Source organism: Trichomycterus rosablanca, chromosome 1 (genome assembly GCF_030014385.1).
Source record: "Trichomycterus rosablanca isolate fTriRos1 chromosome 1, fTriRos1.hap1, whole genome shotgun sequence".
In the NCBI taxonomy this organism is placed as follows: Eukaryota; Metazoa; Chordata; class Actinopteri; order Siluriformes; family Trichomycteridae; genus Trichomycterus; species Trichomycterus rosablanca.
The window spans coordinates 16,315,199-16,341,144 of NC_085988.1; the positions used below are offsets into that span (position 1 = coordinate 16,315,199).

The following is a 25,946-nucleotide window of genomic DNA, read 5'->3' on the forward strand; positions in this document are numbered from 1 at the left end:
CTCCTAATCTAGTCATTTCCAACCTGGAATTTAATCAAGCAGAGCCGGATCCAACACGTGTCCAAACTGCTGCCACTTATCACCTTTCAGTGTTGGGTTCCCACACAGAGCTGTACTGTGTACAGTCCTGGAGATCAGCGTGACCCAGTGCGACCACCCTCCCTCAAACACCAGCTGTGTTTGTGAGGACACCTGGCCAGATCGTCGCTCCAGCTAAGATTCAAACTTGAATTTCTAACACTCTGCAGTGGTGTGTTAGTGGGTTAGATTGCTGCACCACCTGAACGCCCGCCGGCTCCTCACTGTAACACCACAGCAGCAAATACACTGTGCTAAATTTCTGAACACTTACCGGATCCTTCTTTCCTCTCTGAAGCACTGGACTCAGGGCTTCTGTCGCTCTCCTCTAACACTCCATTCAGCTTGAAAGTTGGCGTTTCACTTTGCTGCTCCACCACGACACTTTGATCGGTCTTAGGCTTTGCCTCGTCCTTAATATCGGCGTCAAATGTCTGCCAGCGCTTCTTTGGTGCCACCGCTGATATGACACTCTTTCTGCAAACATCAAGGCCAGAATCTAGGCGACAGTTTGAGTGGTTCTCTGCAGGAGCCATTTTCACCTCAGACACTTTTGAGTTCTGAGTTGCCGTGAGGTCAGAGACGTGAGGGAGCAAACTCTTGCCGCTGTCATGTTTCGCCGCCTCTTTTTTTGCTGTGGACTTAGCTTTGGATTTGTTTGGTTTCAGGTTTTTTGAGCTTTTCACCTGCAGTCCATTTGGAACCATTAGAGTCGCCTGGTCGTTTTTGTGAATCAGATCATGAGAGTCGTGGAGGGACTGTGTGGGAAGAAGCGAGGGCTCCTCATGAATGAGGGCAGATGGCGAGATGAGAGGCAGCGTCAAAGGCCGTCCCTGCTTCTCCCGGGTGTCGTGCAAGTCTTTTAGCAGCATTAGGAAGGAGCTAAACTTGTACTTAGAGTTATAGTCGTCTGAGTCACACTCCTCATTTACCATAGAGCGGACAGAGAGCTCTTTGGCCTCCTTGGGTGAAGCTGACAGAGAGGAAGCAGAGGAAGACGAGGAACAGGAAAAGATTGCATCTTTCTTAACAAGCACTTGATCAGAATCCTTACTTTTGAACTGGTGGCCATTCTGAGCATGCTCCTTGCTGGTTCGGATTCTGGTTAGCTTGAGCAAAGTGGGGTTTGGGGAGCCGATGGAACGTTGGCATGTCGGGTCAGAAGAATTCGTCACGGCTTCTGTTTTCACCTGCCATCTGTGCTCTGTGCTTTCGGAGTCCATGGTGGGCAAGAAGGAATTATGTTCGTCAGAAAGAGGTGGAGAAGAAAACTGGGATTCGTGGCTGGAATCGAGATAATCCTTGTTTTTAGCATCCTCTCCATTTGCAAGAGCCCGAGACATGAGGCCGCAACTTGCAGGCAAGTAGAAAGAGTGCATCTCAAACGTGCCGTCTGACAATCCAGGGGAAGTGCTACTTAAACTCCTGCCATTTAAAACAGTAGAGGGTTTGTCTTTAAGCCTAGTCTTGTTGTTTAGCGTACGTTTTGAAGATGCTGTTGCTCTTTTATCGGTCTTGCATACTTTTTTCGTTCTTTTACTATTGAGTTCCGCCTTCGGCTCTTTCTTCAACCCTTCTTCAGGTTGTTCATCTGAGCGTTTGGGACATTGATTCAGTCCCAAGGATACTATGTCCAAGTAAGGACAATCTCGGCCATTAGATGCTAAATCCTCTACAGGCAATGCAGGAGGTTCTGAAATGTCCTCTAAGGGTTTTGACACCAGCTTGGAAAACAAACTGTCTTTAATTTCAGTAGGGCTTTCTGACTTTGAGCTGTTTTTCTTTTTAGAGGATGTTTTTTCCCTGCTTCCCTCCTTGGTTTTGGACAAACTGGTGACTGGAAGGTCTAGTCCATTGAAAAAAATAGGGCTCTGCGAGGACAGGGGAAGGTTGGAAGAACAAGTAGGCGTGTTTGGTGTCTCGTCCTCCATTACAAGTGTGAGCACTTCTTTGACGGGGGCAGATTGCTCTTTACTCCTGAGGAAATCTGGCAAAGCCGACTCAGCCTCCAGCACACTGGCTTTCCACAGAGGCATCAAACGCTTCGGAACCTGCAGCAAAAGCAAACAAGTTAGTCAATCAAATATGTTAAGCCAAAGGCAATAATAAAGCATGATATTACTCGCCGAGTATCACACACAGTGATTTTCTACTGTGCTTATCTGTATACTGACTGTACAAGTGCTTGGGGCAGTTACAGACAATGTGTGTGCTGGAGTGGCATATCTAATAATTATTTATTTATTTGGGTTTTCACACCATGTTTAACACTTGTGAAAAACCCATGGCATAAATAGGTATTATGTTTCTGTCTGTTAATTTTATATTGTCTTTATTTTTTGGTCCATTTTATACTTTTATTTTCATTTTTATGGCTGCAAGGTAGGTTTAAACTGTTCTTGTGTTGTCCTACAGTATCAGTCAAAGGTTTGGACACACCTTCCCTTCAGTGGTTTTTCTTGATTATTTTTATTTTCTACATTGTAGATTAATACTGAAGACATCCAAACTATGAAGGAACACATATGGAATTATGTAGTGGCCAAAAAATGTTAAACAAACCAGAATATGTTTTATATTTTACCAACTCTACCTCTGCACAACACAACTGATGGTCTCAAACACATTAAAAAAGCAAGAAATTCCAGAAACGTTAGTTGAAAACCATTCCAAGTGGCTACCTCATGAAGCTGATTGAGAAAACGCCAAAAAGTGTGCAAAGCTGTCATTAGAGCAAAAGATGGCTACTTTGAAGAATCTAAAATATAAAACATATTCTGGTTTGTTTAACACTTTTTTGTTTACTACATAACTCCATATGTGTTCCTTCATAGTTCGGACGTCTTCAGTATTAATCTACAACGTAGAAAATAAACCACAGGAATTAGAAAGTGTGTCCAAACTTTTGACTGGTACTGTATGTAAGAGTTTCTTTGATGGTTTCAGACATGTGTATTTAATGTCTTTCTTTGGTGTGTGTCTAATATTCCTCATAAAGAGTTTAAATTCAAGTTGTTTTCTCTTGCATAGAATCCGCCCCAGCCATAACCATGAGCAGCATCACTAAGTGCTAATTCTTTAATTGATTCTGCATCACTGCAGAGATTACCATCATCAAAATTTTAAGGTTATGCAGATTTGAAGAAGATTGATGGTTAGTGATCCTTACAGTAGAAATGTTTTTGCAAGACACTTTGCAAGGACCTTTTAAAATACATTTTTCAACACAAGTTGGTGCCATGTTTAGTGAATCAGGCTCTTACAAGGGGCAAGTAAACGAGTTACATCCTGACTTAAATGCCACACACACACAATCGTTTTTTTTTTTTAAATAGTTACAACTAAAGATGTTATGTTTAACCAGTTAACTGTTTGACTGAAGCGGTCTCGGTTCCAACTGATCTCTACAGAGTAAAATTGGACTTGAAACGCACCCTAATGTCCGTGTACAGTGCCAGTTTTGTTTACAGCCGCGCTTGAAGGTTTTAAATTGAACAGAAAACATTTTGATGCCTTTTTAAGTTTTAAGTCCTGAAAGACTAACCTATAACAGAATAAGACCTGAAGCAGTGAGGCTGTTTGGTGTCAGTATGGAGTCTGACTGCAGGTTACACTCTGCACATGTGGATCTGTGTGGAATGATGTGGAGATTTTTCATGATGTCCCAGTATTAAGATAAAACTGTGCTCATCACCTTATAATAAAGCACACTAATGTTGTCAGGAGAGGCTTTAATACACCCATTGCATCTTTATTATGATTAGCATGTCTGTTTAGCCCTTGGAATAAACTGTTCACTACAGACTATAAAATCTGAATTCTGAATGTTGAACTGGTTCTGCTGGCAATGGCATTCGGTGCAGGACCACCAGGTTCTGTGACAGATTTTCCCCCCAGGCCATCAGACTGCTGAACTCATAACACTTTTGAACGGCTATATGCTGCTGAACTATTTCTAGGTTCAATACTGGACACCATGCCCTTCTGTGCACTAATTTATCTACCTCTGTAAATATATATGAACAATTTTTAACTCCGCATGCCACTTTTTCACTATTGCACTTTATAATATTTTTCTGCTGTTGTATATTCATATACCTTTTTATTTTAAATCCATGCTGCTATTTCTATATATATTCATATACTTTTAATTTTAATTCTGTGCTGCCATTTATACCATATACTTTTTAGTTTAAATTTGTGCTGCTGTACTTTTCATTTCATATACTTTTATATCTAAATTCTGTGCTAACTTGTATCAAGGCTTTCTTCACCTACTTTTTTTAAATTCCATGCGAGCTCATTGCAACGAAATTTCGTTCCGCGTACACTTGTGTATAATGAATGACAATAAAGTTTGTCTAAGTCTCTAAGTCTAATGTTCGGGTTCTTACTTACCGTGTGCTTCATAGTACCTTTAAAGTGGAAACGCAGTAACAAAAATATAAATCCTATTTAAAATTGATATGCATTTTAAAATTGCAATCAAAAATGTTCCTAAAACCCAGCATTACCATCTTGCTGTGTGTGTCATTTACTGAATTTCATCATAAAAACTTAGTGTTAGCTATTTAAGGCAGGTAAAAAGAAAACCTAATGTTCCAATTATAACGACAACCCTGAAAGATGTAGTTCATTCAGTTACTTCTTTACATTTATTTAAGCAGTTTACACTATACATGACTCGTTCAGTTCTCTCCTGGTGATCTTTCTTTTATATTTAAACTCGATCTAAATGAAACATGCAAACATTCAGTGACGACGTACAAGCAGGAACGTGTCCGATGTCTGACTATGCCAATAGGTACATCCTTAGGCTGCTTTTACATGATACGCATGCAAAACTGCTTTCTACTGCCGGTGCCATTGAGCGATGTGAATGAAAACAATCCACAATATTGACCGACAGCACTGATGGTTTATTCACATGCAGTTTTGTATGAAATTCATTTTAATTCTGACCTGAGAAAATACAAAAGGAAACAGGTCCATGAAACTGTATTGTTTTTAATCAAATAGCATTGAATCTTATTAAAGCGCTACGGAGCTACAACAAACGATTCCAAGATTAGTAAAAGGGGAAACAGACCCGGTCTCACTGTCACAGCTCACTATTCACCATGCTGTAATTTATCCCACAATGCTCTGATGTTTCAATATAAAATGGAATTAAACAGTTCAGAGTTTTGTTTCTCTCCGACATGTCTGTGCTACTTTTTGTCTTATTGGAGGCTTTGGAGGTCAGAGTTCAATCAGATTGAACATTGAGGCAGCGGCAAGTGGTAAAAAAATTATTTTTAAAGCAGTAAATGTGCAGAGTGCACTAAGACAGAAGACAGTGAATGACGGACGTTACCGTGTATTTGTAACCCTTCTCTCTCTGTCTGCCTCGTCGCCGGAGCACAGGGAGCATGTCAAACTGGTCGCCTCCTTCAAAAGCAAACGTGGCTTTTCCGGCAACCCAAGCTTGGTCTACAATTTCTCCGAACGTCCTGACGAAATACATCCGGCACGGCCTGCGACTGGGCTCTGAGGGTGAGGTCACACAAAATGAACGTAGTGAGAAATCTGTAATGTAATGCATCACTTCACATCAGGTTATCTTAATACACATGGGTAATCAAAACAAGACATTTTACTTATCAAGGTGAGCCAAACCAGTAAACGTTTATGAGTTGTAATTGCAGACAGCTGTAATACACCTGTACAAGCACTACACCTAGACTCCATGTGCTATAAAAAAAAAAGCAGTAAGAACGTTCACCTTTCATTCTGGTGTGGCTCTCAGTCACAGGGTCGATGGAAACACGGCAGGGCCACCAAGGTCTCCGGTTAAACTTGGCCCACACAACATCACCCACAGTAAACTTCACTCCGGGCAAAGGCTTCTTCTTTGGGCTTTCTGACTGTTAAAGAAATGATAACATGCTAAAGGTAAGTCCTTCTCTTCATATTTTACCATACAAGCTGCTTATTAGGTGAACTCTCCTCGTATAGACTACACATGGTAACATGTGACAACCTTAAAAGACTATCAAATCATGCTCTAACAGTACAGGCTCTTGCCTATGTCTTTTAGAAAGGCTGGATGTAGTAAGCTGCTTGCACCTATTTTCAAATGCCAACCATGCCAACCAAACTACAGGAGCAGTTTATACCCTCTGTGCACCAGTGTACTTTATGAACATGCAGAAACAGGATGTTACACAAAAAGTCTTATTGCAAATTCTGTCAATATTCCATGGCCTATTAGCAGCAACCAGATTTATACCTAATTTCTTTGTTTCCCAAAGCAGGTGTATATCTGGAAGGTATTGCCAAATCCCAATTTACCCTGCTTAATTAAAATACAATTTATTTGTAGCATGGGTTGAATTTTGTTTAAGCATTGTTATGTATCAGCTATGTAAAAATATAGACCAAAATGTGGCCTCCTTTTTTAAACACCACTTTCAATATAACCTATCAGTAAATAGGGCTACATATTTTCAAATAACAGTGTATATAACAGTTGTATGGCAGTGATAGCTCAGTGGTTAAGGTCCTGGACTAGTAAACAGAAGGTTGCCGGTTCAAGCCCCGCCACCACCAAGTTGCCACTGTTGGGTCCCTGAGCAAGGCCCTTAACCCTCAATTGCTCATCGTGTTCAGCTCACTGTGTAAGTCGCTTTGGATAAAAGCGTCTGCTAAATGTAAATAACTTTTTTATTTCTGAAGTAATACACAACTATTTAGGAAAAACAATGTGATTTTAAGATTGCTTGTCTACTGGGCTGTTTTTGCAGAGCTTATATAACCATGATCATAGTGGTTCTTATAGGTTTAGAACATGAAAGAAATTCTTTTAAAAAAGCTTTTTTTTCTATTGATATTGCTTTGCCAAAAGCATGAGCCACTAATTTTCTATAACAGTTAAATCTATATATGTTTCTATTAGGATAAAACTAATTACGCTGTTTACTTGATCTAAAACAAATAAAACCCTTCTTTTAACATAAAATATTTGTGACTGAACATGCTTTTCATCACTGGTCTGAAGCATTTTTGGCTGCATGTTTAACCACTTTCCCAATTTCTCAGAAGGTTTTAAAATGTGCAGTTCAGCTGATGGCACATAGTAGGCAGTACCAGACACATGACTGGGTACAGATTTTATGCTGTGATTGTGTGTCATGTTGACTGACAGGATATTGTCCACATGATCTTAGGTAGATGTAGCTACCGGGCACAGATGTTTTGCATAATTAGTTTTCTAAAAGCTAACTCGGTTACTGTTAGGACCTCAGCATTACAATGGAAATGGCATTGTGGTACAGCATGGAAAACCTGGTTTCTAAACGTCTCTCGGTTGAGTGCAAATGTTTCTATCCCAAATGGTTTGGAAAAGAAAAAGGAAAAAATATATAGAGTAAACAAATAATCTATATTCTTTTTGAACCAACTTTTCCCACCTCTATAAGGTGACTTTAAGGGTAGGCAAACTGTAACATTTCCACCCAACAAGCATATGTTCAAATTTAGCATGCTGCACAACTGTCAGATTTACTATTTAATAATCCTGCATGTAACTTACCACAATGAAAAGCAAGTATGACCAGGACTAATCAGTGATTAAATGAACAGAAAACATTATTTCAAATGACATGACAGCACAACTACACCACAGTTCTGTGTTTTTTCTATAATAATGTTCAGGAGTACTTCTTATGAAATATACCATTAATTAACCAAGTGCCAAACAATCAGTGATGGGGTTTCAGTTATTCAGGTCAGCAGTGGCTGTCAGTTCTTATTTAAAGCTGCACACATCAGTGCTAAAATCTATTCTTCCTGTAAACCTCAACCATCGTAGACCAAAAGCATTATGTGCTTGGGGGCCACACTGCATTTTTATAATTGGGTTATGTTATGTACAACTTTTTATTATTCTTTTCCTATAATCTAGTCATTTCAGACTCCCAACGCTGCCTGCACCACCCTCACAATGGCCAAGAAGAGACATGGCAGTGTTGCATTTGGAGACTTGAAAAGAAAAGAAAAGCAAAAGGATAAAAGGACTTCATAAAACTTTATTGATTTGGTAATCTAAGGACGAATTAAATCATATGGAAAAGCTACTAAGTCCACGACAAGTAAATTCAGGATGAGGAAACTAAAACGCAAAGCCAGTTTCACCATCTTACAGCTTGCTAGTTGCCAGGCTGCATTTTTTCCCCCAAAAACGCCATGGTTTTAACTTATAATGGAATATAATTGTTTTGGGTTTGTGAAACAGTAAAAATCAGTTTCTCTCTGCCATGTCTGTGCTTTGCTTCTGACCATGTCATATTAACAGGTTGTCCCATTGGAAGTGCTTTGGAAAAATTAGCAGCAGATGGGGTCAAAGTTCAATCAGGTTGAATTTAAGTGCAGAGACCAGCTGTAAAAACCAAGCATCAAAATGGCCTAGGTGTAAAGCAGCTGAAAACACGACTCAGGTAAGGTGGTTTGGAAAACTCCCAACCAATTCAGTGGACACGGGGGGGTCAAACCCATAAATTTAGTAGGGCCCTAACTATATGGCCAAGTATTTAGACACCTGACCACCTGAGCTTCTGACTCCAAAGAATGTCTGTGGGAATTTGTGTCCATTCGGTCGAAAAAGCATTTGTATGGCTGGGCTCTGGTGGTCAAAAAAGCCTCAGTAGATGTTCTAGTTCATTCCAAAGCTGTTCAGTGGGGCTGAGGTCAAGGCTTTACCTTCTGTTTACATTTAAATTGTTCCTTTCTGTTAGCATAATATAAAACTACATACGCAGTTATAAAATACTTTCGCTTTTGCACCCACCTGATATTAAGTTACATTTTCCATAACTGGCTTTATGCCTCTCCCAGGCAATAAACAGTAATGAATCAGGTAATACTAATAATAAGGGAAAATCTAATACTGAAACATGTTGATAACACTTTATTTAGCTACTCTAACTGCTGTTAATACGTATTGGCCTCTCCTGAAAGCATTGAACAATCTACACTGCCTTCTTGTGGTGGTCAGTGTGTGATTAACACACATGTGAAGCCCCTCCTACAGCTGCACTAAACCTATTATGGTAAAAGAACAACCCTGAACTAAATTGACGTGTAGTAAAGCAATAAAGCAGACACATAGTGCTTACAGGATTTGAGTAGGTGCTGCTAGGTGAGCTTGGTCTTTGAGACAGGCTGGCGTTAAACAATGAGGCACAGTTTTCAGTGCTCGGCAGATCACAATCGCTATCCGAATAGTCGTCTATACTGTCAAAATCTTGCGGCGTGACCTCGACAGGTAGCTGTGCCGGGCTGACTGAGTGATCTGGCTGTGGTGAACTTTTAGAAAGTGGGTTAAAGCGTCTATGTCTATTCAAGCTCAGATCCGACCCTGGACGGCAGGAGCTCTGTGGGTTTTTTGAATCCTTTTTCCGGCGTTTTCTGGTCAAGGGTTTGGTTGAAGGTTTAAACGACTCCACACTTTCCACATCATCGTGGTCCTCATGGTGATCATCCTTACTGTCTCCACTGTCAAAGAGGCTTGATTCAAAATGCAGAAATCCGTTGGGGATGGGAGAGAAGTGCTCTAGGCTGTCCGAGCTGATGGGGGAGAAGCCGTTCTTGTCTGCATTCTGAGCATTTTTGTATGCTCCATCGCTGTAGGAATGGGGTGAGTGGACAAGGCCGGGGCTGAACTCTGAGCTGTGCTTGTGGTGCGTATGTGCTTTACTTCGGCTGTGAAAGTCCTTGTCCTGCAGGCTCATGTCCGGCCTACTCACCATAGCTGTCAGGTCCTGGAGCCTACGGAGTGGACTGTAGCTGGACGACGATTCCCTTTGGGTGTAGGGAAATGACGGTGGTTGCTTTGTCCCATGCTGAAGCCCGCAGGAAGTGACACCACGGCTGTCGCAATCCTGCAGGCCCCGGTGGCGCTCTGAGCCATCCCTGGCGCCCACTTTGTACGGCTGATTCATGTTGGCATGGCTCCGTCCTGCAAAGACATGAACATATTTAAAACGTATTTAAAGTCAACCCCAAAGTCAGATCGGCCAAACTTTAGCGGTGAAACTAAAGACCTAATAATGACAAACCAGAGCTGATCAGGATTAAAAAACAAAACAGTGAAATACAGAGTATTGGAAACAATATCTTACTTTAAGATGTGGTTCTCAAGTTGTACAACAATCAGTTAGAGCCCTGACCAGACTAAAAGCTCTTCAAGAACTTATTGGCCCTCCTCTCTGGCGGGAGGAATGTCATGCCTGCATCCCCCGATCAATCATGTGAGGCTAGCAAATCCCAGACGTCTGTAAGCAGTGACCTTATTTAAGTGCTATGACTTGCCTAAGGACAAACCTTGAGCCGAAGCTCAAAAACAGGATTTTTTTTTTTGATTTTTTTTATGTAAGGCCAGACCATGCTGCCTGGGTGGCACAATGACTCATGTGGCGGTATAGGTGCTGCACCGCTTTAGGGTCCTATGAACCTGGGTTCAAACATCACCAGTGGTCAATGTCTGTGAGATATTTGATACGTGCCTTAAGAGTACGCATGGATTTTCTCTGGGTATACTTCCCAAAATCATGCCTGTTAGAGGATTGAATGAGTAAATGGGTGTGTGAGATGTTACGAGATGGATTAGCTGCGCGTTCAAGTTCTGGACCCACTGTGATCTTTATCGGGATGAAGCGTTCAGTGAAAATGAATGAAATGGAACAATCATGTGTATCTTCCTTGACTGCCTAAGGTACGAATTCATAGGCAAGAGCCGCCAGTCAACTCACAAACCATTCACATTATGGATGGTGTACCAATCTCAAAAGCATGACTATTACATAAATGTGTACCGGCATGCCACTTGCATCCTTAAAAGTTGCTTGCATGAACATATTTCCACCAGTGGGGTCTCTAAATCCTTAAAAGATACATACTGCAGCTTTAAGCAGTAGTAGAACACCCATGATCTCCGGATTGGTTTCATGTCCATGTTGCATGCTCAAAGCGCCCTCTTAGGCCATCATGTCCATCAGGGCAGACAAAGACACCTTAAACTAGATTCAATCGCAAAACCAACATGCCATTACGAGATGGAGATTTCCTATCACTAGCAAAAATACCACCTGACATTTTTGCGAACAAACTAAAGAGACATGCATTATAAATAAGGCAAGTGCGATGCCATCATGTGCAAGTCTACAGGAAGCTAAAAGCAACACTAGTTTCACCATGCACACCTTAAAGCCTTACAGCCGAGCTGGGTTCGTCAAAATACACGTTTTATGTAACAATGATCGCGAAAAGTAACCGGATTCTTACCATTTACAGCTCGGTCACGACAAAACCATGTGATATCCGTCCAGACCGGAACGTGAAGAGTTACTTTTTAGCGATTTGTGAAAGCCGGATCTGCAGAAAGCGGCACTACTAAGGCTAGGCCCGGACTCGGCTTTCATTTCTACTCTAGTATCGCAATCCACTGGTATAAAATAAAAAAAAAATGTAAGGATTCAATCAGTGGCGAAAAGAATCAGACACCAGAGCCTGGTTCGCCTTCACTGAATCTTCCAGAGGCTGCAGGCGAATCGGAAGCACGTTTTGCATGGAAATGCATGGCTTGTTTTGATCGTGGCCCTGGTCATGTTAAAGCAAAGCCCTGACTGCCTGCCTCGGTGTGTATGCATGCGTGCGTGCGTGCGCGTATGTGTGTGTGTGTGTGTGTGTGTGTGTGTGTGTGTGTGTGTGTGTGTGTGTGTGTGTGTGGTGAGAAAGGGAGAGAAAGAGAGACCGATCGGCACTGGCACCCAACCCCCAGTCTACACACTCCTTCCACAATACACTAAATCCACACAGGTAACCTAACTCGGATTAATTAACACTCAATTAGCGCACCGTGATGGCTCTACAATTCACAATTGAAGCTGTAACACACACAGATCACTAAATAAAGCTAACGAGCCCTTTTAAACCCGTGTTTCCTTAGTCCCGACGAAACAAAGACGTTTAAACTGCTTCCTCCATTTTAGACCAGCCGTGGCTCGTCAATCCTATAAGCACGAACACGTAAATGCACAGGGTTCATTATTTACGACGTCTTACCAATGGAGGAGCAGAAGAAAGCCTTGTCTGGAGTCCGTATTCAGGCTAGACGTCGTCGTTTTCGTTTTGGGCTGCAGTACAACAGGCCATGTTGTAGAGGCTAAAAATCAACCGTTTGTATCGTTACCATGGCTTAAGATAAGGAAAACAAACAACAAATTAACATTTTAACTCGATGAAATTGTGACAACACGGTTAAAATATAAGATATAAAACGAATACACATTTTTCTGAGAACTGTCCTAACGTTAATTACAATTATTTTATACAAAAAAACGTCGTGAATAATCAATTAATATTTAATTCGACCGTTTAACGGTTTCTTTCTAAAAAGTAGGCGAGATGAACGTGTTGCTACTAGCAACGCTGTTTGAATTTAAACCAAAACAACTCATACACAAGCGCAAAGACGCATACTTAAGCACTAAATAGTATGTGACGTTAGAAGGTGTGTATTGGCTGGCTAGTATTTTTCAGCATACTGTGTAGTACGGTAGTATGCTTTTTGGGATACAGCCACTGGGCGTGCGAGGTCTCGCGTATAAAGATTGTGTCAGTGTAAGCAGTCGACATGGAGACTATAAAAACGCTAATATAAACTCACTAGTCACTTTGTTTAAAACGTTATACTGATGCCTTTTAGGACCCCTTCAAAACGGTCTAATTTTTGGCAAGGTAGTAATCGAAAGGTCGCTGGTTCAAGCCCCACCCCTGCCAGGTTGCCACTGTTGGGCCCTTGAGCAAGGCCCTTAACCCTCGATTGCTTAGACAGTATATTGTCACAGTACTGGGCTGCACGGTGGCTCGGTGGGTAGCGCTGTCGCCTCACAGCAAGAAGGTCCCGGGTTCGATCCCCAGGTGGGGCGGTCCGGGTCCTCTCTGTGTGGAGTTTGCATGTTCTCCCCGTGTCCGCGTGGGTTTACTCCGGGTGCTCCGGTTTCCTCCCACGGTCCAAAGACGTGCAAGTGAGGTGAATTGAAGATACAAAATTGTCCATGACTGTGTTCGATATAACCTTGTGTGAAATGATAAACCTTGTGTAATGAGTAACTACCGTTCCTGTCATGAATGTAACCAAAGTGTAAAACATGACGTTAAAATCCTAATAAACATTGTCACAGTACTATAAGTCAGTTGTAGCCTAGTGGTTAAGATACTGGTCCGGGACAGGGGCGGCTCGTTCCTTAGGGCGATTGGGCCACGTACCACCAAAGGGCGAAAGGGAAGAAATGTTTCTATCACTGCTGTGACTGTTCTGGACAGTCTGTCTTGCCTCTGAATATCGTAGTCCAATCAGCGTCGAGTTGTGTTCCGTACAGTACTGCCCCTTTAGGGGCGATTTCAGTCTGATTGAAAATCGCCCCGAATTGCTCTCATAGACTCTCATGTTAATCTTTTTTTCGAACTGCAGGCGCTGCAATACAATCTGAATGGGTTCCGGGAGGGCTCGCACTTACATGCTTGCGTCACACGTAACCTGGTGTCGCGATCTCGTCACCATGACTACCATTACCTCAGTTTGGAGCAACTCCATTGTGTCATTAAGGGAAATAACATTCAGTCATCGTAATAATCAGGATAAATTAGCAACTTAAGAATTAGGGCCACCCAGACCAAATCTAAACATCAAGTATCTACAAAGGGGGGAAATCATATAAGTTACAAGTAAATTACAAGTAAGTAATGTCATTTTTAAATTGTGAATTGTGATTGCACTTATTGTATCTCCCCAATTGTTTAATTGTACTTCTTTATTCATTGCACATCAGCCCCGATGCCAATCTTTATTCTGGATCTGCTGCACCTAAAATAAAATGCTATCTGATGAAGACTGAATGAAATTGTTAGTGTGAAGGCTTTACTTAATTTTATGATTAATGGTAAAGCTGGTCTCTCTCCATGTTTAAAGTTATTTGTGAGGGCAAACTGACAGATGACTTAAGATGTTAATTATTTAAGCTTTAATTTACCCATTGAACCGGTCACCTTGGCCATCATTGCAACAATTGCCCCCCCCCCACCACTGCCAGGTTGCCACTGTTGGGCCCTTGAGCAAGGCCCTTAACCCTCAATTGCTTAGATTGTACACTGTCACACTACTGTAAGTTGCTTTGGATAAAGGCGTCTGCTAAATGCTGAAAATGTAAATAATCAAGAATTCTTTGTCAGCAGAACATCGAGTTCTGCTGGGTTGGATTCAGGTCTGGTGACTGGGAAGGCCTTTAAAGTAAAACTACACTTAACTTATTGTCATGTTGTGTTGTTGTTCATCAAACTAGTCTAAGGTGACGTGTGCTTTTGTGACATGAAACATCATGCTGGAAGTAGCTTGGATAAAGATTTTTCTGGCATTATTATAACTTCCTGTTCTTGGCTGAAAGAAGTGGAAGCCAATGCAGTCATCTGCTCGGAATCAAAAAACTAGTTGGTCTGTTTATTGGGATTTTAATGTCATGTTTTACACACTGGTTACATTCATGACAGGAACGGTAGTTACTCATTACACAAGATTCTTCAGTTCACAAGTTTATATCAAACACAGTCATGGACAATTCAGTATCTCCAATTCACCTCACTTGCACGTCTTTGGACTGTGGGAGGAAACCGGAGATCCCGGAGGAAACCCACACAGACACAAGGAGAACATGCAAACTTCACACAGAAAGGACCCGGACCGCCCCACCTGGGGATTGAACCCAGGACTTTCTTGCTGTGAGGCGACAGTGCTACCCACTGAGCCATTGTGCCGCCCTCAAAAACCAAGTAAAAGTCAATGAAAAATAATTTTGTCCCTATTCTGATGTTTTATGTCAGCATTAACTATAGAGCATTTGACCTATCTGTATGATAATGTTTTTACATTGCAATTCCGATACATGTACCTATGGTTGTACAATTACATGTTCATTGCAAAAGTGCTACATATACAAATTTGACCTGACTAGACATATACAGTGGCTAGAAAGTATTCAGACCCACTGACCTTTTGCACTCTTCATTGTATTTGAATGGTGTTTGTCATTTAAAAATTTAGTAATCAAAAGCTGAAATATCTAATATTCACTAAAGTATTTAGACCCCTTACTTTGGCAGCAATTACAATTGCAAACCTGCATTTGGGCAGTTTATCCCATTCTTCATGGCAGAATGGAATCATCTGTGAGGTACTATATTCAGGACTCTTCACAGATATTTGATAAGGTTTAAGTCTGGGCTTTGGCTGGGCCATTCAGGAACATTTAAAAACCCCGGGAGCCACTTTAGTTTTTTTTTGCTGTATGTTTTAGGTCATTGTTATGCTAAAAGGTAAACTGCTGTCCCAGTCTGAGTTGCATGGGCTCTGGAAAAGGTTTTCTTGGGTGATAGTCAACTTTGGCTAGAAGACTATTGCTTCTTGTACATTTTAATGCACACCATTAAGCATTCCTATTTATGTGGACAAAAAATCACCAGCTTTGAAATCAAGATGTTATGCAACAAATTAATAATTTAAGTATGTTTTATGTATATTATTGAATGAGCATGTTTTTAGGAAACCCTCAAAATTATGAAATTATTCAAACAAAGAAGTGTCTTTCCATCATTTAGCCAAAGAAAAAGAACATTTGCAGAAATCACTGAAATCCTAAGACTGCCATGATACACCGGCCACTTCTTTTCACCCACCAGAAGCAGACTCTCACAGAAACGGCTTGGCAGTGATGGGTTAGCGTCGGTGTTCCTCTCTCCCCCACGTTTCTGTTGTTGTACTCTTTCGCTGCTTAGGAACTGCTTTGGCTATGAAAAAGTACATAAAATACTCTGAACACAAGCACCGTTCTACTTTGCTTTGGAATGATTTTTTATTTAATTAGACTGGATGCTATTAGCTTACACAACACTAGCCGAAAAACAGAAAACTGAAGCATGGCATTCCAGTTGTGAATAAACATGAATATTTTGTGAAGAGAAGAAACACTTACAGGTCATATTAAGCTATCAACTCACAGTAACATTTACAAAAGAGGATTTGAAAGCATTACACATGTTTTTTTTTTTTTTGTTTTTTTTTTTAAATCTCATCAGAAAAATGCGATTTTTTTTAAAAGATCACTCGACACTATTGTAAAAGAGCACCACATTTTCATAGGTACAAATAAAAGATTACGATACAATTAAAGCACTGTCACGTACACATAAGAAAAGAAGAATAAATATGCATGTTTTTAATTAATTAGCGTTTTGAGTCAAGAGGATAATTCAGACTTTGCTACAGGAGCAGGTACATTATCAAAATATACATAAGAAAAAGATTAAAAACAACATGTTTCTTTTAATACATTCACTTAAGTGAAGACCATTGTAGTAAATGTCTAATGCAATAAATACTGTGTTATTGTTTCACAAGACTAGCACCATGCACATCTGTACACTAGATTAATATATGTGTAAAGGAGCAATAAGAAGCATTCTTGTCTTTTTGCTGATAACACAATAATACAAAACAGGCAGTAAAAAAAACATGCATTTATCCACAGTGAGCTCTGCCATGAGCATGTGAGTCCAATGACCAGTCCAAAATCAATTTCTTTAAAAAAAAAAAAAAATGTCTGAAGGAAAAACTGTTCTGCATTTATTAACATTTACTTGCTGCAAGTAGCTGTAACAGCAATTAAACTTTCAAACTGATGTGGACAGAGTCAGTGTAAGGAAAGGTATGGTCACACTATTCACTTGTCATTCGTGCTGCTATGGTCAGGCTTAGACTAAAAGATGTTAGCCCAATATGGTTCAGTATTGAGATTCAACTAGCTTAGCATCTTAGCTTTGGCTAAGTTGCGATTCGTGAATTCTGCTCGTCTGCTCGTACAGTCTTTATAAAAATGCAGATTGCCAAATTCAGGCTGAATACACAGTTCAGTAAACAAACAAAACTAACAGTACTTTGTCAATTTCAATTTTAGCCAGCCTGACACAACAACAAAAAAAACCCAACAAACTTTTGAATGATAAAACAGGCTAGCAATAGCAGCCTTCAGTTTTCAAAGTTTTTTTTTTTTTTAAACAGTAATGGTGTTTCAAGTCCCAAAGCTGGTATATTGACGTGTTTAGCCATTAAAGCATACTTTAATTGTGGTAATTCCACTGTTGCAACAGGAAACTGTGGTGGAGTACAAGGCACTATGAAAGAAGCCTTCGTTTCAGTTTGAGCTGTGGTGGTTCTGGTGCAAAAAGCAAACTGATGACCATCTACCTGTAGCGTGAATTAAGTGGCAATACACACATACTGTAATACCGTAGTATTTAAAATGTCAGTTGTAAGAAAATAAATACTGAGTTCAGATATCAAGCACCCCAGCGCCCTTAAATAACAACAACAATAATAATAATAATAATAATATAATGAGTCCAAATTTCTTTAAAAGTGCTTTAGATTGGAAATTCCTATTACAAAATTGTTTTTGTCTTAATATTTAATTCAGTTCATATTATATATAGAAGGCAGTTGTAGCCTAGCGTTTAAGGTACTGGACTAGTAATCAAAAGGTCGCTGGTTCAAGCCCCACCACTGCCAGGTTGCTGCTTCTGGGCCCTTGAGCAAGGCCCTTAACCCATAAATGCTTAGACTGTATACTGTCACAGTACTGTAAGTCACTTTGAATAAAGGTGTCTGCTAAATGGCATAAATGTAATGTAAATATTAATATCAATAATAATCATTTTATTGTCATTTTTTACCACTGCTTTATCCTGGTCAGGGTTGGGGTGGTTTCCCCAGAACCCGGTTTCCCCAGAAACACTGGACGCAAGGCAGGAATTCATACAGACAGGTCGCCAATCCATGACAGGGCTCTGGGCATACCTCCTTAGACATAGCCAATCATCTCTGGCATCTCCAACCCGGATCTCTGCGGTGGTAGGCTAGTGTAACAGACCCATCAATAATAACAATAACAATACTTTTTGGAGCAGTTTCATGTCCAAAAAGTTCAAAGTGCTTTAGACTGAAAGCTTTTTAGTCTATGAGTAGCATCATGTTGAAGCTGGGCTTCACCAGGCTAAGCTGTGTGTGAACCTAGAAATGAACCCAAGTCCTACATCAGCTGCCAAATTGCTTGAGGTGCACTGAGCTGCCTCAAGAGAGCAGCAAGATGGCTCTAAACCATATAGTCTCTTTGCATGACTTTGTAGTCTATGCAAACTTAACAAGACCAGGCCAGTATGATCTGACTTTGTTTTTCTGGTAGAGATGCAAGAAGAAGCTTCTTCTTACCACAGGGCAGCCGGCCACCAACATGTTGCAGTAGTCCAACGTTCTGAACGTATTTCTGAATCATATAAGTAACACAGGTCTTATGTCTACCATGTATTTCAAATGATTGTATGCTTTATTCCTAATGTCATATTTTTAAATTAAGGTTATAATACAATACACATACACTATATGGACAAAAGTATTGGGACACCCCTTCAATTTTTTTTAATTCACGTGTCTCAGGTACAATTGCTAACAGGTGTATTAAATCAATTATGTAAAGGAAATTATATCCTTTTAACTTTACAACAACAGTTTAGGGAAGGCCCTTTCCTGTTCTAGCAAGACCGTGCCCCTGTGCACAAAGCAAGTTTTATAAAGCTTTGGTTAAAGAAAGTCCTGACCTGCAGCTCAGGTGGCGCAGCGGTAAAGTACGCTAGCGCACCAGAGTTGGGGTTTCGAATACATCGTATCGAATCTCAGCTCTGCCTTCTGACTGGGCTGGCCGGTTGCATGAACAACGATTGGCTGTTGTTCAGGGTGAGGGGTAAAAAGTCGGATCATAGGTCCTCACAACTGGTGCGACTGCGGCCCCTGCTGGCTGACTGATGGCGCCTGCACAGGGCTGAGGAATAATGCTGATGGGGGTGTGGCCCTCCGAACACAGTGCCTGTCGGTGTATGAACTCGACTCTGTACTGACTGTACGTTCCGGAGGGGGCGCATGTCAGTTGAGAGGCGTCCTCAGTCAGCGGTGAAGGGTCGAATCAGTACAGAGGACGCAATCAGGGTCCGCTGATCAGCTTTGGAATGAACTGGAACATCATTTGAAGCTTTCTTGACCAGCGTCTCTCAACTGAGAGTACCCAGACATACAAATGCTCTTTTGACGGAATGGGCACAAATTTCCACAGACACACTCAAGACACAAGTCTTGCGAAAAATCTTCTCAGAGAAGTGGCTGTTGTTAAAGCCTAAAAGATCACGTAAAGGTCACTCTATTTTAAAACCATTGTTTTTGAAATAGGATGTCCAACAAGCTCATGGTCAGATGTCCAAAAACTTTTGGCCATACAGTGTAGATAACTAAGTAACATCTACTTATTGCTCCTTTAAAAGTGAGAGAAATGATAATGCTCTTTGGATATAGATACACAAAAATGATGAGGACAATGTACCACCTTCACATACATAATACACGTTTAGTCTGGGTATAAAAACACGTCATATTTTCCTCCCTCGGAGTCTTGCCTCGGTGCAAAAATGAACTCCTGGACACAAGCTTTCATCCTTCCAGATAAATACAAAAGCTTTTGTATTGACTTCATTCTGTTGTATTTTTAACCTCTTTAACTGTGGTTTCACAAAGTGGGTGTTTCTGCATTAGCGAGTACGGAAACGGTGCTCCATTGCAGACGTTATAGTCCAGTTTGTTAAGTTTGGCCAGCGTCTTGATGCTGCCCGGAGGCCTTCCGGGACTAACCTTGTAGCCAGCAGCTTTCGTCGTCCCTAGCGGCCTGCCGGGGCTTGTTTTGAACCCGGCTGCTCTGGTGGTGCCTGGCGGCCTTCCCGTGCTCGTCCTGTAGCCAGCTGACTTAGTGGTACCCGCAGGCCTACCACGTCTTCCTGTCTTTCCAAGTCCCTTCTTTTTCTTAGAGCCCTCGGGTGCATCGGTGGCCCTCATCCGGACAGCCTGGGGAAGAAAATCACTTTGGGAGTCCTGCAGCTGACATGACATGGGTTTGAGCATGCCCTGGGGCAAAGGGGGAAGGTTGGGCATGGGCAATTGTAGCGAAGGAGGCGGGCCCGATGGGTAGAATTTACCCGACTGGGTGCCACACAACTCGAAATGGCCACTTGAGTGCTGACCGTCTTCGGTCAGGCCAGCCAGGCCATAGTCATTATTGGTGCTGGTTACTTGATGCATCATTTTTCTGCAAGAATAAAATTTAGATACAGTGATCAGGTAGAAAGCTTGGCGGAAATGTTACACAGAGAGGTAGTTTTAAAATTACAGGTCTGCTAAAACATTTCTGTTTATGATTATGGGCTTTGTCTGAGAAAATGTTAATGACTTAAAGCTAATTCTGCTAAACAAAAACATCTTTATCTACATATTTTAAACAAATGGCTTAAAAAGGTCCAAATAACTTATTAGTAAATAAAACATAGAATTAGTATTAAATAAATAAGGCTAGTTAGACAGCGCTCATTAAACCAACCCACAATCATTACAGGGAGAAAGTCTGGAGATCTTAAGTATAAGGACTTCAACTTCTTATTTCCTGTGTGTACGGTACGTCAGGTGTGTTTTAAAAGTGTTTTACATTAATACTGGTTACCTTTTATTTTTACACTGCAATGACTTGATCCTGTTAAGGAACATATGAGACACAGGAACCTTAAACATGCCCTGTAACAGCGAAAACATACATTTAGTTACATTTTGTCATGTTTTGTTACTTTAAATAAACAATAGAGCTCTACATAGTTAATATTTATATATAGGAATCTGCTAAATGCTGAACATGTTGAATGTAAATATATATATATATACACGCACACACCGATCAACCATTAAACATTAAAACCACCTCCTTGTTTCTACACTCACTGTTACTTTATCAGCTCCACTTACCATATAGGAGCACTTTGTAGTTCTACAATTACTGACTGTAGTCCATCTGTTTCTCTGCATGCTTTTTTTTAGCCTGCTTTCACCCTGTTCTTCAATGGTCAGGACCCCCACAGGACCACCACAGAGCAGGTATTATTTAGGTGGTGGATCATTCTCAGCACTGCAGTGACACTGACATGGTGGTGGTGTGTTAGTGTGTGTTGTGCTGGTATGAGTGGATCAGACACAGAGTTTTTAAACACCTCATTGTCACTGCTGGACTAAGAATAGTCCACCAACCAAAAATATAACCAGCCAACAGCGCCCCGTGGGCAGCGTCCTGTGATCACTGATGAAGATCTCAAAGATGACCAACTCAAACAGCAGCAATAGATGAGCGATCGTTTCTGACTTTACATCTATAAGGTGAACCAACTAGGTAGGAGTGTCTAATAGAGTGGACAGTGAGTGGTCACGGTATTTAAAAACTCCAGCAGCGCTGCTGTGTCTGATCCACTCATAAAAGCACAACACACACTGAGAATGATCCACCACCTAAATAATACCTGCTCTGTGGTGGTCCTGTGGGGGTCCTGACCATTGAAGAACAGCATGAAAGGGGGCTAACAAAGCATGTAGAGAAACAGATGGACTACAGTCAGTAATTGTAGAACTACAAAGTGCTCCTATATGGTAAGTGGAGAAAAGTGGAGAAAGAAGGAGGTGGTTTTAATGTTATGGCTGATCAGTGTATATATACTGTACATATTCACACATACATATACAGTATACATGTTTGGGTTTAATATGTTAATATGTAAAAAAAAAATAGCTAGACACATTAAGCTGTGTTCTCGTTAGAAGCCCTTTCATGGATTGTTGTACAGTGTTTCCCCTGTGGAAACGGACCCACTGCAACCCTGACCAGGATAAAGTGGTTAATGACAATGAAATTAAAATAAAAAACAGTGTATGCAGTGTTGGACACATCGCAAACTCTGCTGGCTGATTAATGGCACCTGCACAGAGGTGGGAAAGAGTGCGGATCAGGGTGTGTCTCTCCGTACACAAGGCTGATTTGCATATATGCACTCGCCTAGTGTGGGTGACAAAATGCATACGGCTGCTGCCCACGTGTCGGAGGGATCTATGCTCTACTATGTGTAATATATTTTTTTAGTTTTTTTTTTTTTTGATACAGTGGTGGCATTAGCCATCTTTTATGGTGTGGTATGCTGGGGCAGCAGCATCTCTACAGCGGACAGGAAGAGACTGAGCAAACTTATTAAGAGGGCCGGCTCTGTCCTGGGGAGCCCCTTAGACCCAGTGCAGGTGGTGGGAGACAGGAGGATATTAGCCAAGCTGGCATCCATGCTGGAGAATGACTCCCACCCCATGCATGAGACTCTGGCAGCACTGGGCAGCTCCTTCAGTGACAGACCGCTTCACCCCAAATGTGTGAAGGAGCAGTATCGCAGGTCCTTCATTCCTGCGGCTGTTAGACTGTATAACCAGCACTGCTCCCGGCAGATCACACACACACTTTTTTTTTTTCCCTTTTTCTCCCCCTTTAGCGCATCCAGTTGTTCAATTAGCATCGTGCTTCCTCTCTGTCTATGCCGAACTCTGCCCTGACTGAGGAGATCGAAGCTAACCCATATCCCCTCCGAAACATGGGCAGCAGCCAGATGCATTTTTGCCACCCACACATTTATGAGTTTGGCGCCACCTAGCGTTGCATGCGGAGAGACACACCCTAAGGGCACTCTTCCTCATCTCTTGTGCAGGCGCCTCTAATCTGCCGGCAGAGGTCGTAATCGCATTCTGACAGAGAGAGACCCACATCCGGTTCTTTGTTCCACCCCCCAACTGAGCAACCGGCCAATCGTTGCCCATACAGCCACTCAGCTTCGAACCGGTGAAGCAAAGCTGGATTCGATACGATGTACTCAGAATCCAGCCCTGGTTGCAGCGCGTCTTTTTACCGCTGCGCCACCTGAGCGACTACACACACACTTTAAATCATTCATAACAATGTGCAACTTTTTCTTCATGTGAAATTATTACAATGTGCAATATTTCTTCCCATGTGCAATTATTTGTAGAGTTTTTCTGACTTTATTATTATTACATTTACATTTTCGGCATTTAGCAGACGCTTTTATCCAAAGTGACACAGTACTGTGACAGTATACAGTCTGAGCAATTTAGGGTTAAGGGTCTTGCTCAAGGACCCAACAGTGGCAACCTGGCAGTGGCGGGGCTTGAACTGGCAACCTTTTGGTTACTAGTCCAGTACCTTAACCGCTAGGCTACAACTGCTTATTATTATATTATATTATTATAATTACAACTTATTATTATTATTATTGTTATACATTGTACTTTTTATTGTCTATCTTTTGTACTGAGTGCTGTACTATCCCTTTGCTGCTGCGACACTGTGAATTTCCCCACTGTGGGACTAATAAAGGATTATCTTATATCAGCTGGCTATATCTAAGGGATCAGCTGGCTATGTCTAAGCCAGCGCAGGCTGAAGGGATTCTTCATTGCTGCTGCAATTGTACAGAGATGGTGAATAATGGAGAGCAGTATGTTTGCAACAAAAATGTCCAGAACTTATAATGTCCAGGTCTTCTTTATAGACTGGATTAAAAATAAAGAAATCCTCCAGGTCACCCAAGAAGGATGGCGGTCCCTGCTGAGTCTGGTTCCTCTCAAGGTTTCTTCCTGTAATTTTTAAGGGAGTTGTTCTTGCCACTGTCGCCCTCGGCTTGCTCAACAGGGGTAAAGTTGATGTGAGACAATGTTCATAGTAAGAAGCGTTATATAAATGAGTCTGACTTAACTTGACTGATACACATAACTTGTGTATAATCTACCTCACCATTATTTGCTCAGTACCATGTACTAAGCAACACTTGTCTCGGGCGGCACGGTGGGTAGCGCTGTCGCCTCACAGCAAGAAGGTCCTGGGTTCGATCCCCCGGTGGGGGCGGTCCGGGTCCTTTCTGTGTGGAGTTTGCATGTTCTCCCCGTGTCCGCGTGGGTTTCCTCCGGGTGCTCCGGTTTCCTCCCACAGTCCAAAGACATGCAAGTGAGGTGAATTGGAGACACTAAATTGTCCACGACTGTGTTCGATATAACCTTGAGAAGTGATGAATCTTGAGTAGTGAGTAACTACCGTGTCTGTCATGAATGTAACCAAAATAGGGCCCCTGTAGCCTAGTGGTTAGGATACTGGACTAGTAATCAGAAGGTCGCCGGTTCAAGCCCCACAAGTGCCAGGTTGCCACTGTTGGGCCCTTGAGCAAGGCCCTTAACTCTCGATTCCTAAGACAACATACTGTCACAGTACTGTAAGTCACTTTGGATAAAAATGTGTAAAATGTAAATAATGAATTATTTAGGGCAGTGATAGCTCAGTGGTTAAGGTACTGGACTAGTAAACAGAAGGTTGACGGTTCAAGCCCCTGTTGGGTCCCTGAGCAAGGCCCTTAACCCTCAATTGCTCGTCGTGTTCAGCGTCGGATAAAAGCGTCTGCTAAATGCTGAAAATGTAAATGTAAGTGTAAAACATGACGTTAAAATCCTAATAAAACAAACAAACAAAACACTTGTCTCTAGTCTTGTCTTCCTGTATTTATTTTAAGCATTCTGGTATTTATTGCAACGTTGTCTACCTGCGCTGTACTGTACTGTACTGTCTTGCACCTTGGACCTGGAGGAACGTTGTTTCGTTTCAATATGTACTCGTATATAGCTGAAATGACAATAAACCTCTCTTGACTCTTGAACAGGCGCTTGGGTGGTGCAGAGGTAAACCCACTACTGTTGGGATGCAGGGTTCGAATCCCCAGCGGTGCTACATACAGATGTGATTGGCTGTGTCTGGGGGCATGGACTGGCATTGTGAAACCGGGCCCACCGCGACTCTGACCAGGATAAAACATGACTAGGAAATGAATGAAGTGAACGCTTGAAGCTGGAACGTCCACACTCAACAGCAGAGCAAAACAGAACGCCACAATAGGTCGCCATGACTACGTCCAACCCATACTAGCATACTAGCGTACTAGACAGTACGTATAGACAGCACGCCTGACGGTGTACAGTACTTGTTTCCCTCCCATACTACTTAGTATGCGAGTGTGCAGGCCTGCACTGTACATACAAAGGCTGGCGAATATCTTCAAACACTTTCTTTTCTCCTTCTCTATAATAAGCGAAACGTTATGAGAAACGCAAGCTAAATTAAAATTGCCGCAGAATGTGTCAAATAAAGCATTAAAGATTCGTTCGTGGGTGTAAAAAGGCGTTACTTTACCTTATTTGTTGGTGAATTTCGGGCTGTAAAGGGTTAAATATGAAACAGATATATCCTCCATCCCTGAAACCAGAGCATACCGCTATTTAAAGCACGATGTAAACGCCCGAACAACCTTACAATGCTTTTTCAACGGTCAGATTAGCAGTTCTTAAGGTTTATAGAATAAATAATCGATCTTGCAGCGCTGAGGATTAATTCTGTATGGCAGCCATTTTCATTGAGAAAAAAATGCACAATATTGGGAGACAGCTCGGCTGCGCATGCGCAGTGTGCTGAAAGGAAAATGAACGGTTCATATGTGAGGTGCTGAATACCTGCACTGTTGTTCTCCTTCGCTTACACACCCATACTGAACAACTACACAGTATTGGGACAGTGGTAGCCTAGTGGGTAGAGCTTAGGGCTATCAACCGGAAGATTGGCGGTTGAAATCCAGGCTCTGCTAAGCAGCCGCTGTTGGGCCCTTGAGCAAGGCCCTTAACCCTGTCTGCTCCAGGGGCGCCGTACGATGGCTGACCCTGCGCTCTGACCCCAGCTTCCAAACAAGCTGGGATATGCGAAGAAAGAATTTCATTCTACTGT

General features: G+C 41.7%; 2 protein-coding genes across 4 annotated transcripts in view; both read right to left on the bottom strand.

Annotated features, from left to right (window-relative positions):
• nsd1a (nuclear receptor binding SET domain protein 1a) overlaps positions 1–12,360 on the bottom strand; it is a 47,941-nt gene extending 35,581 nt beyond the window's left edge. Inside the window, exons 1-5 of one of the 3 annotated variants that reach the window (XM_062986716.1) lie at positions 12,181–12,360; positions 9,234–10,075; positions 5,843–5,984; positions 5,435–5,607; positions 353–2,129 (exon numbers count right to left, since the gene is read on the bottom strand). In XM_062986716.1, the coding sequence (XP_062842786.1) occupies positions 353–2,129; positions 5,435–5,607; positions 5,843–5,984; positions 9,234–10,058 (2,917 nt within the window). In that variant the 5' untranslated portion in view covers positions 10,059–10,075; positions 12,181–12,360. Of the gene's footprint in view, positions 1–352; positions 2,130–5,434; positions 5,647–5,842; positions 5,985–9,233; positions 10,076–11,400; positions 11,487–12,180 lie in introns of those variants that run through there. The other 2 variants (XM_062986558.1, XM_062986638.1) reach the window with 2 other exon arrangements.
• Positions 12,361–17,522: 5,162 nt separating this feature from the next.
• Positions 17,523–25,493, bottom strand: si:ch1073-44g3.1 (uncharacterized protein LOC797133 homolog). The gene is made up of 3 exons (XM_063000226.1): positions 25,362–25,493; positions 20,757–20,827; positions 17,523–20,348 (listed from the first exon to the last, which is right to left on the bottom strand). The coding sequence occupies exons 2-3, from the start codon at positions 20,822–20,824 to the stop codon at positions 19,739–19,741; spliced, it is 678 nt and encodes a 225-aa protein (XP_062856296.1). The 5' UTR covers positions 20,825–20,827; positions 25,362–25,493; the 3' UTR covers positions 17,523–19,738.
• Positions 25,494–25,946: the final 453 nt, after the last annotated feature.

Excerpts from the sequence above, each read along its gene's own strand:
- si:ch1073-44g3.1 (XM_063000226.1), bottom strand. The coding sequence starts at position 20,824 with ATGTTTAAGGTTCCTGTGTCTCATATGTTCCTTAACAGGATCAAGTCA. Across the intron at positions 20,349-20,756 it reads TTGCAGTGTAAAAATAAAAG|AAAAATGATGCATCAAGTAA; the intron begins GTAACCAGTATT and ends TTATTCTTGCAG.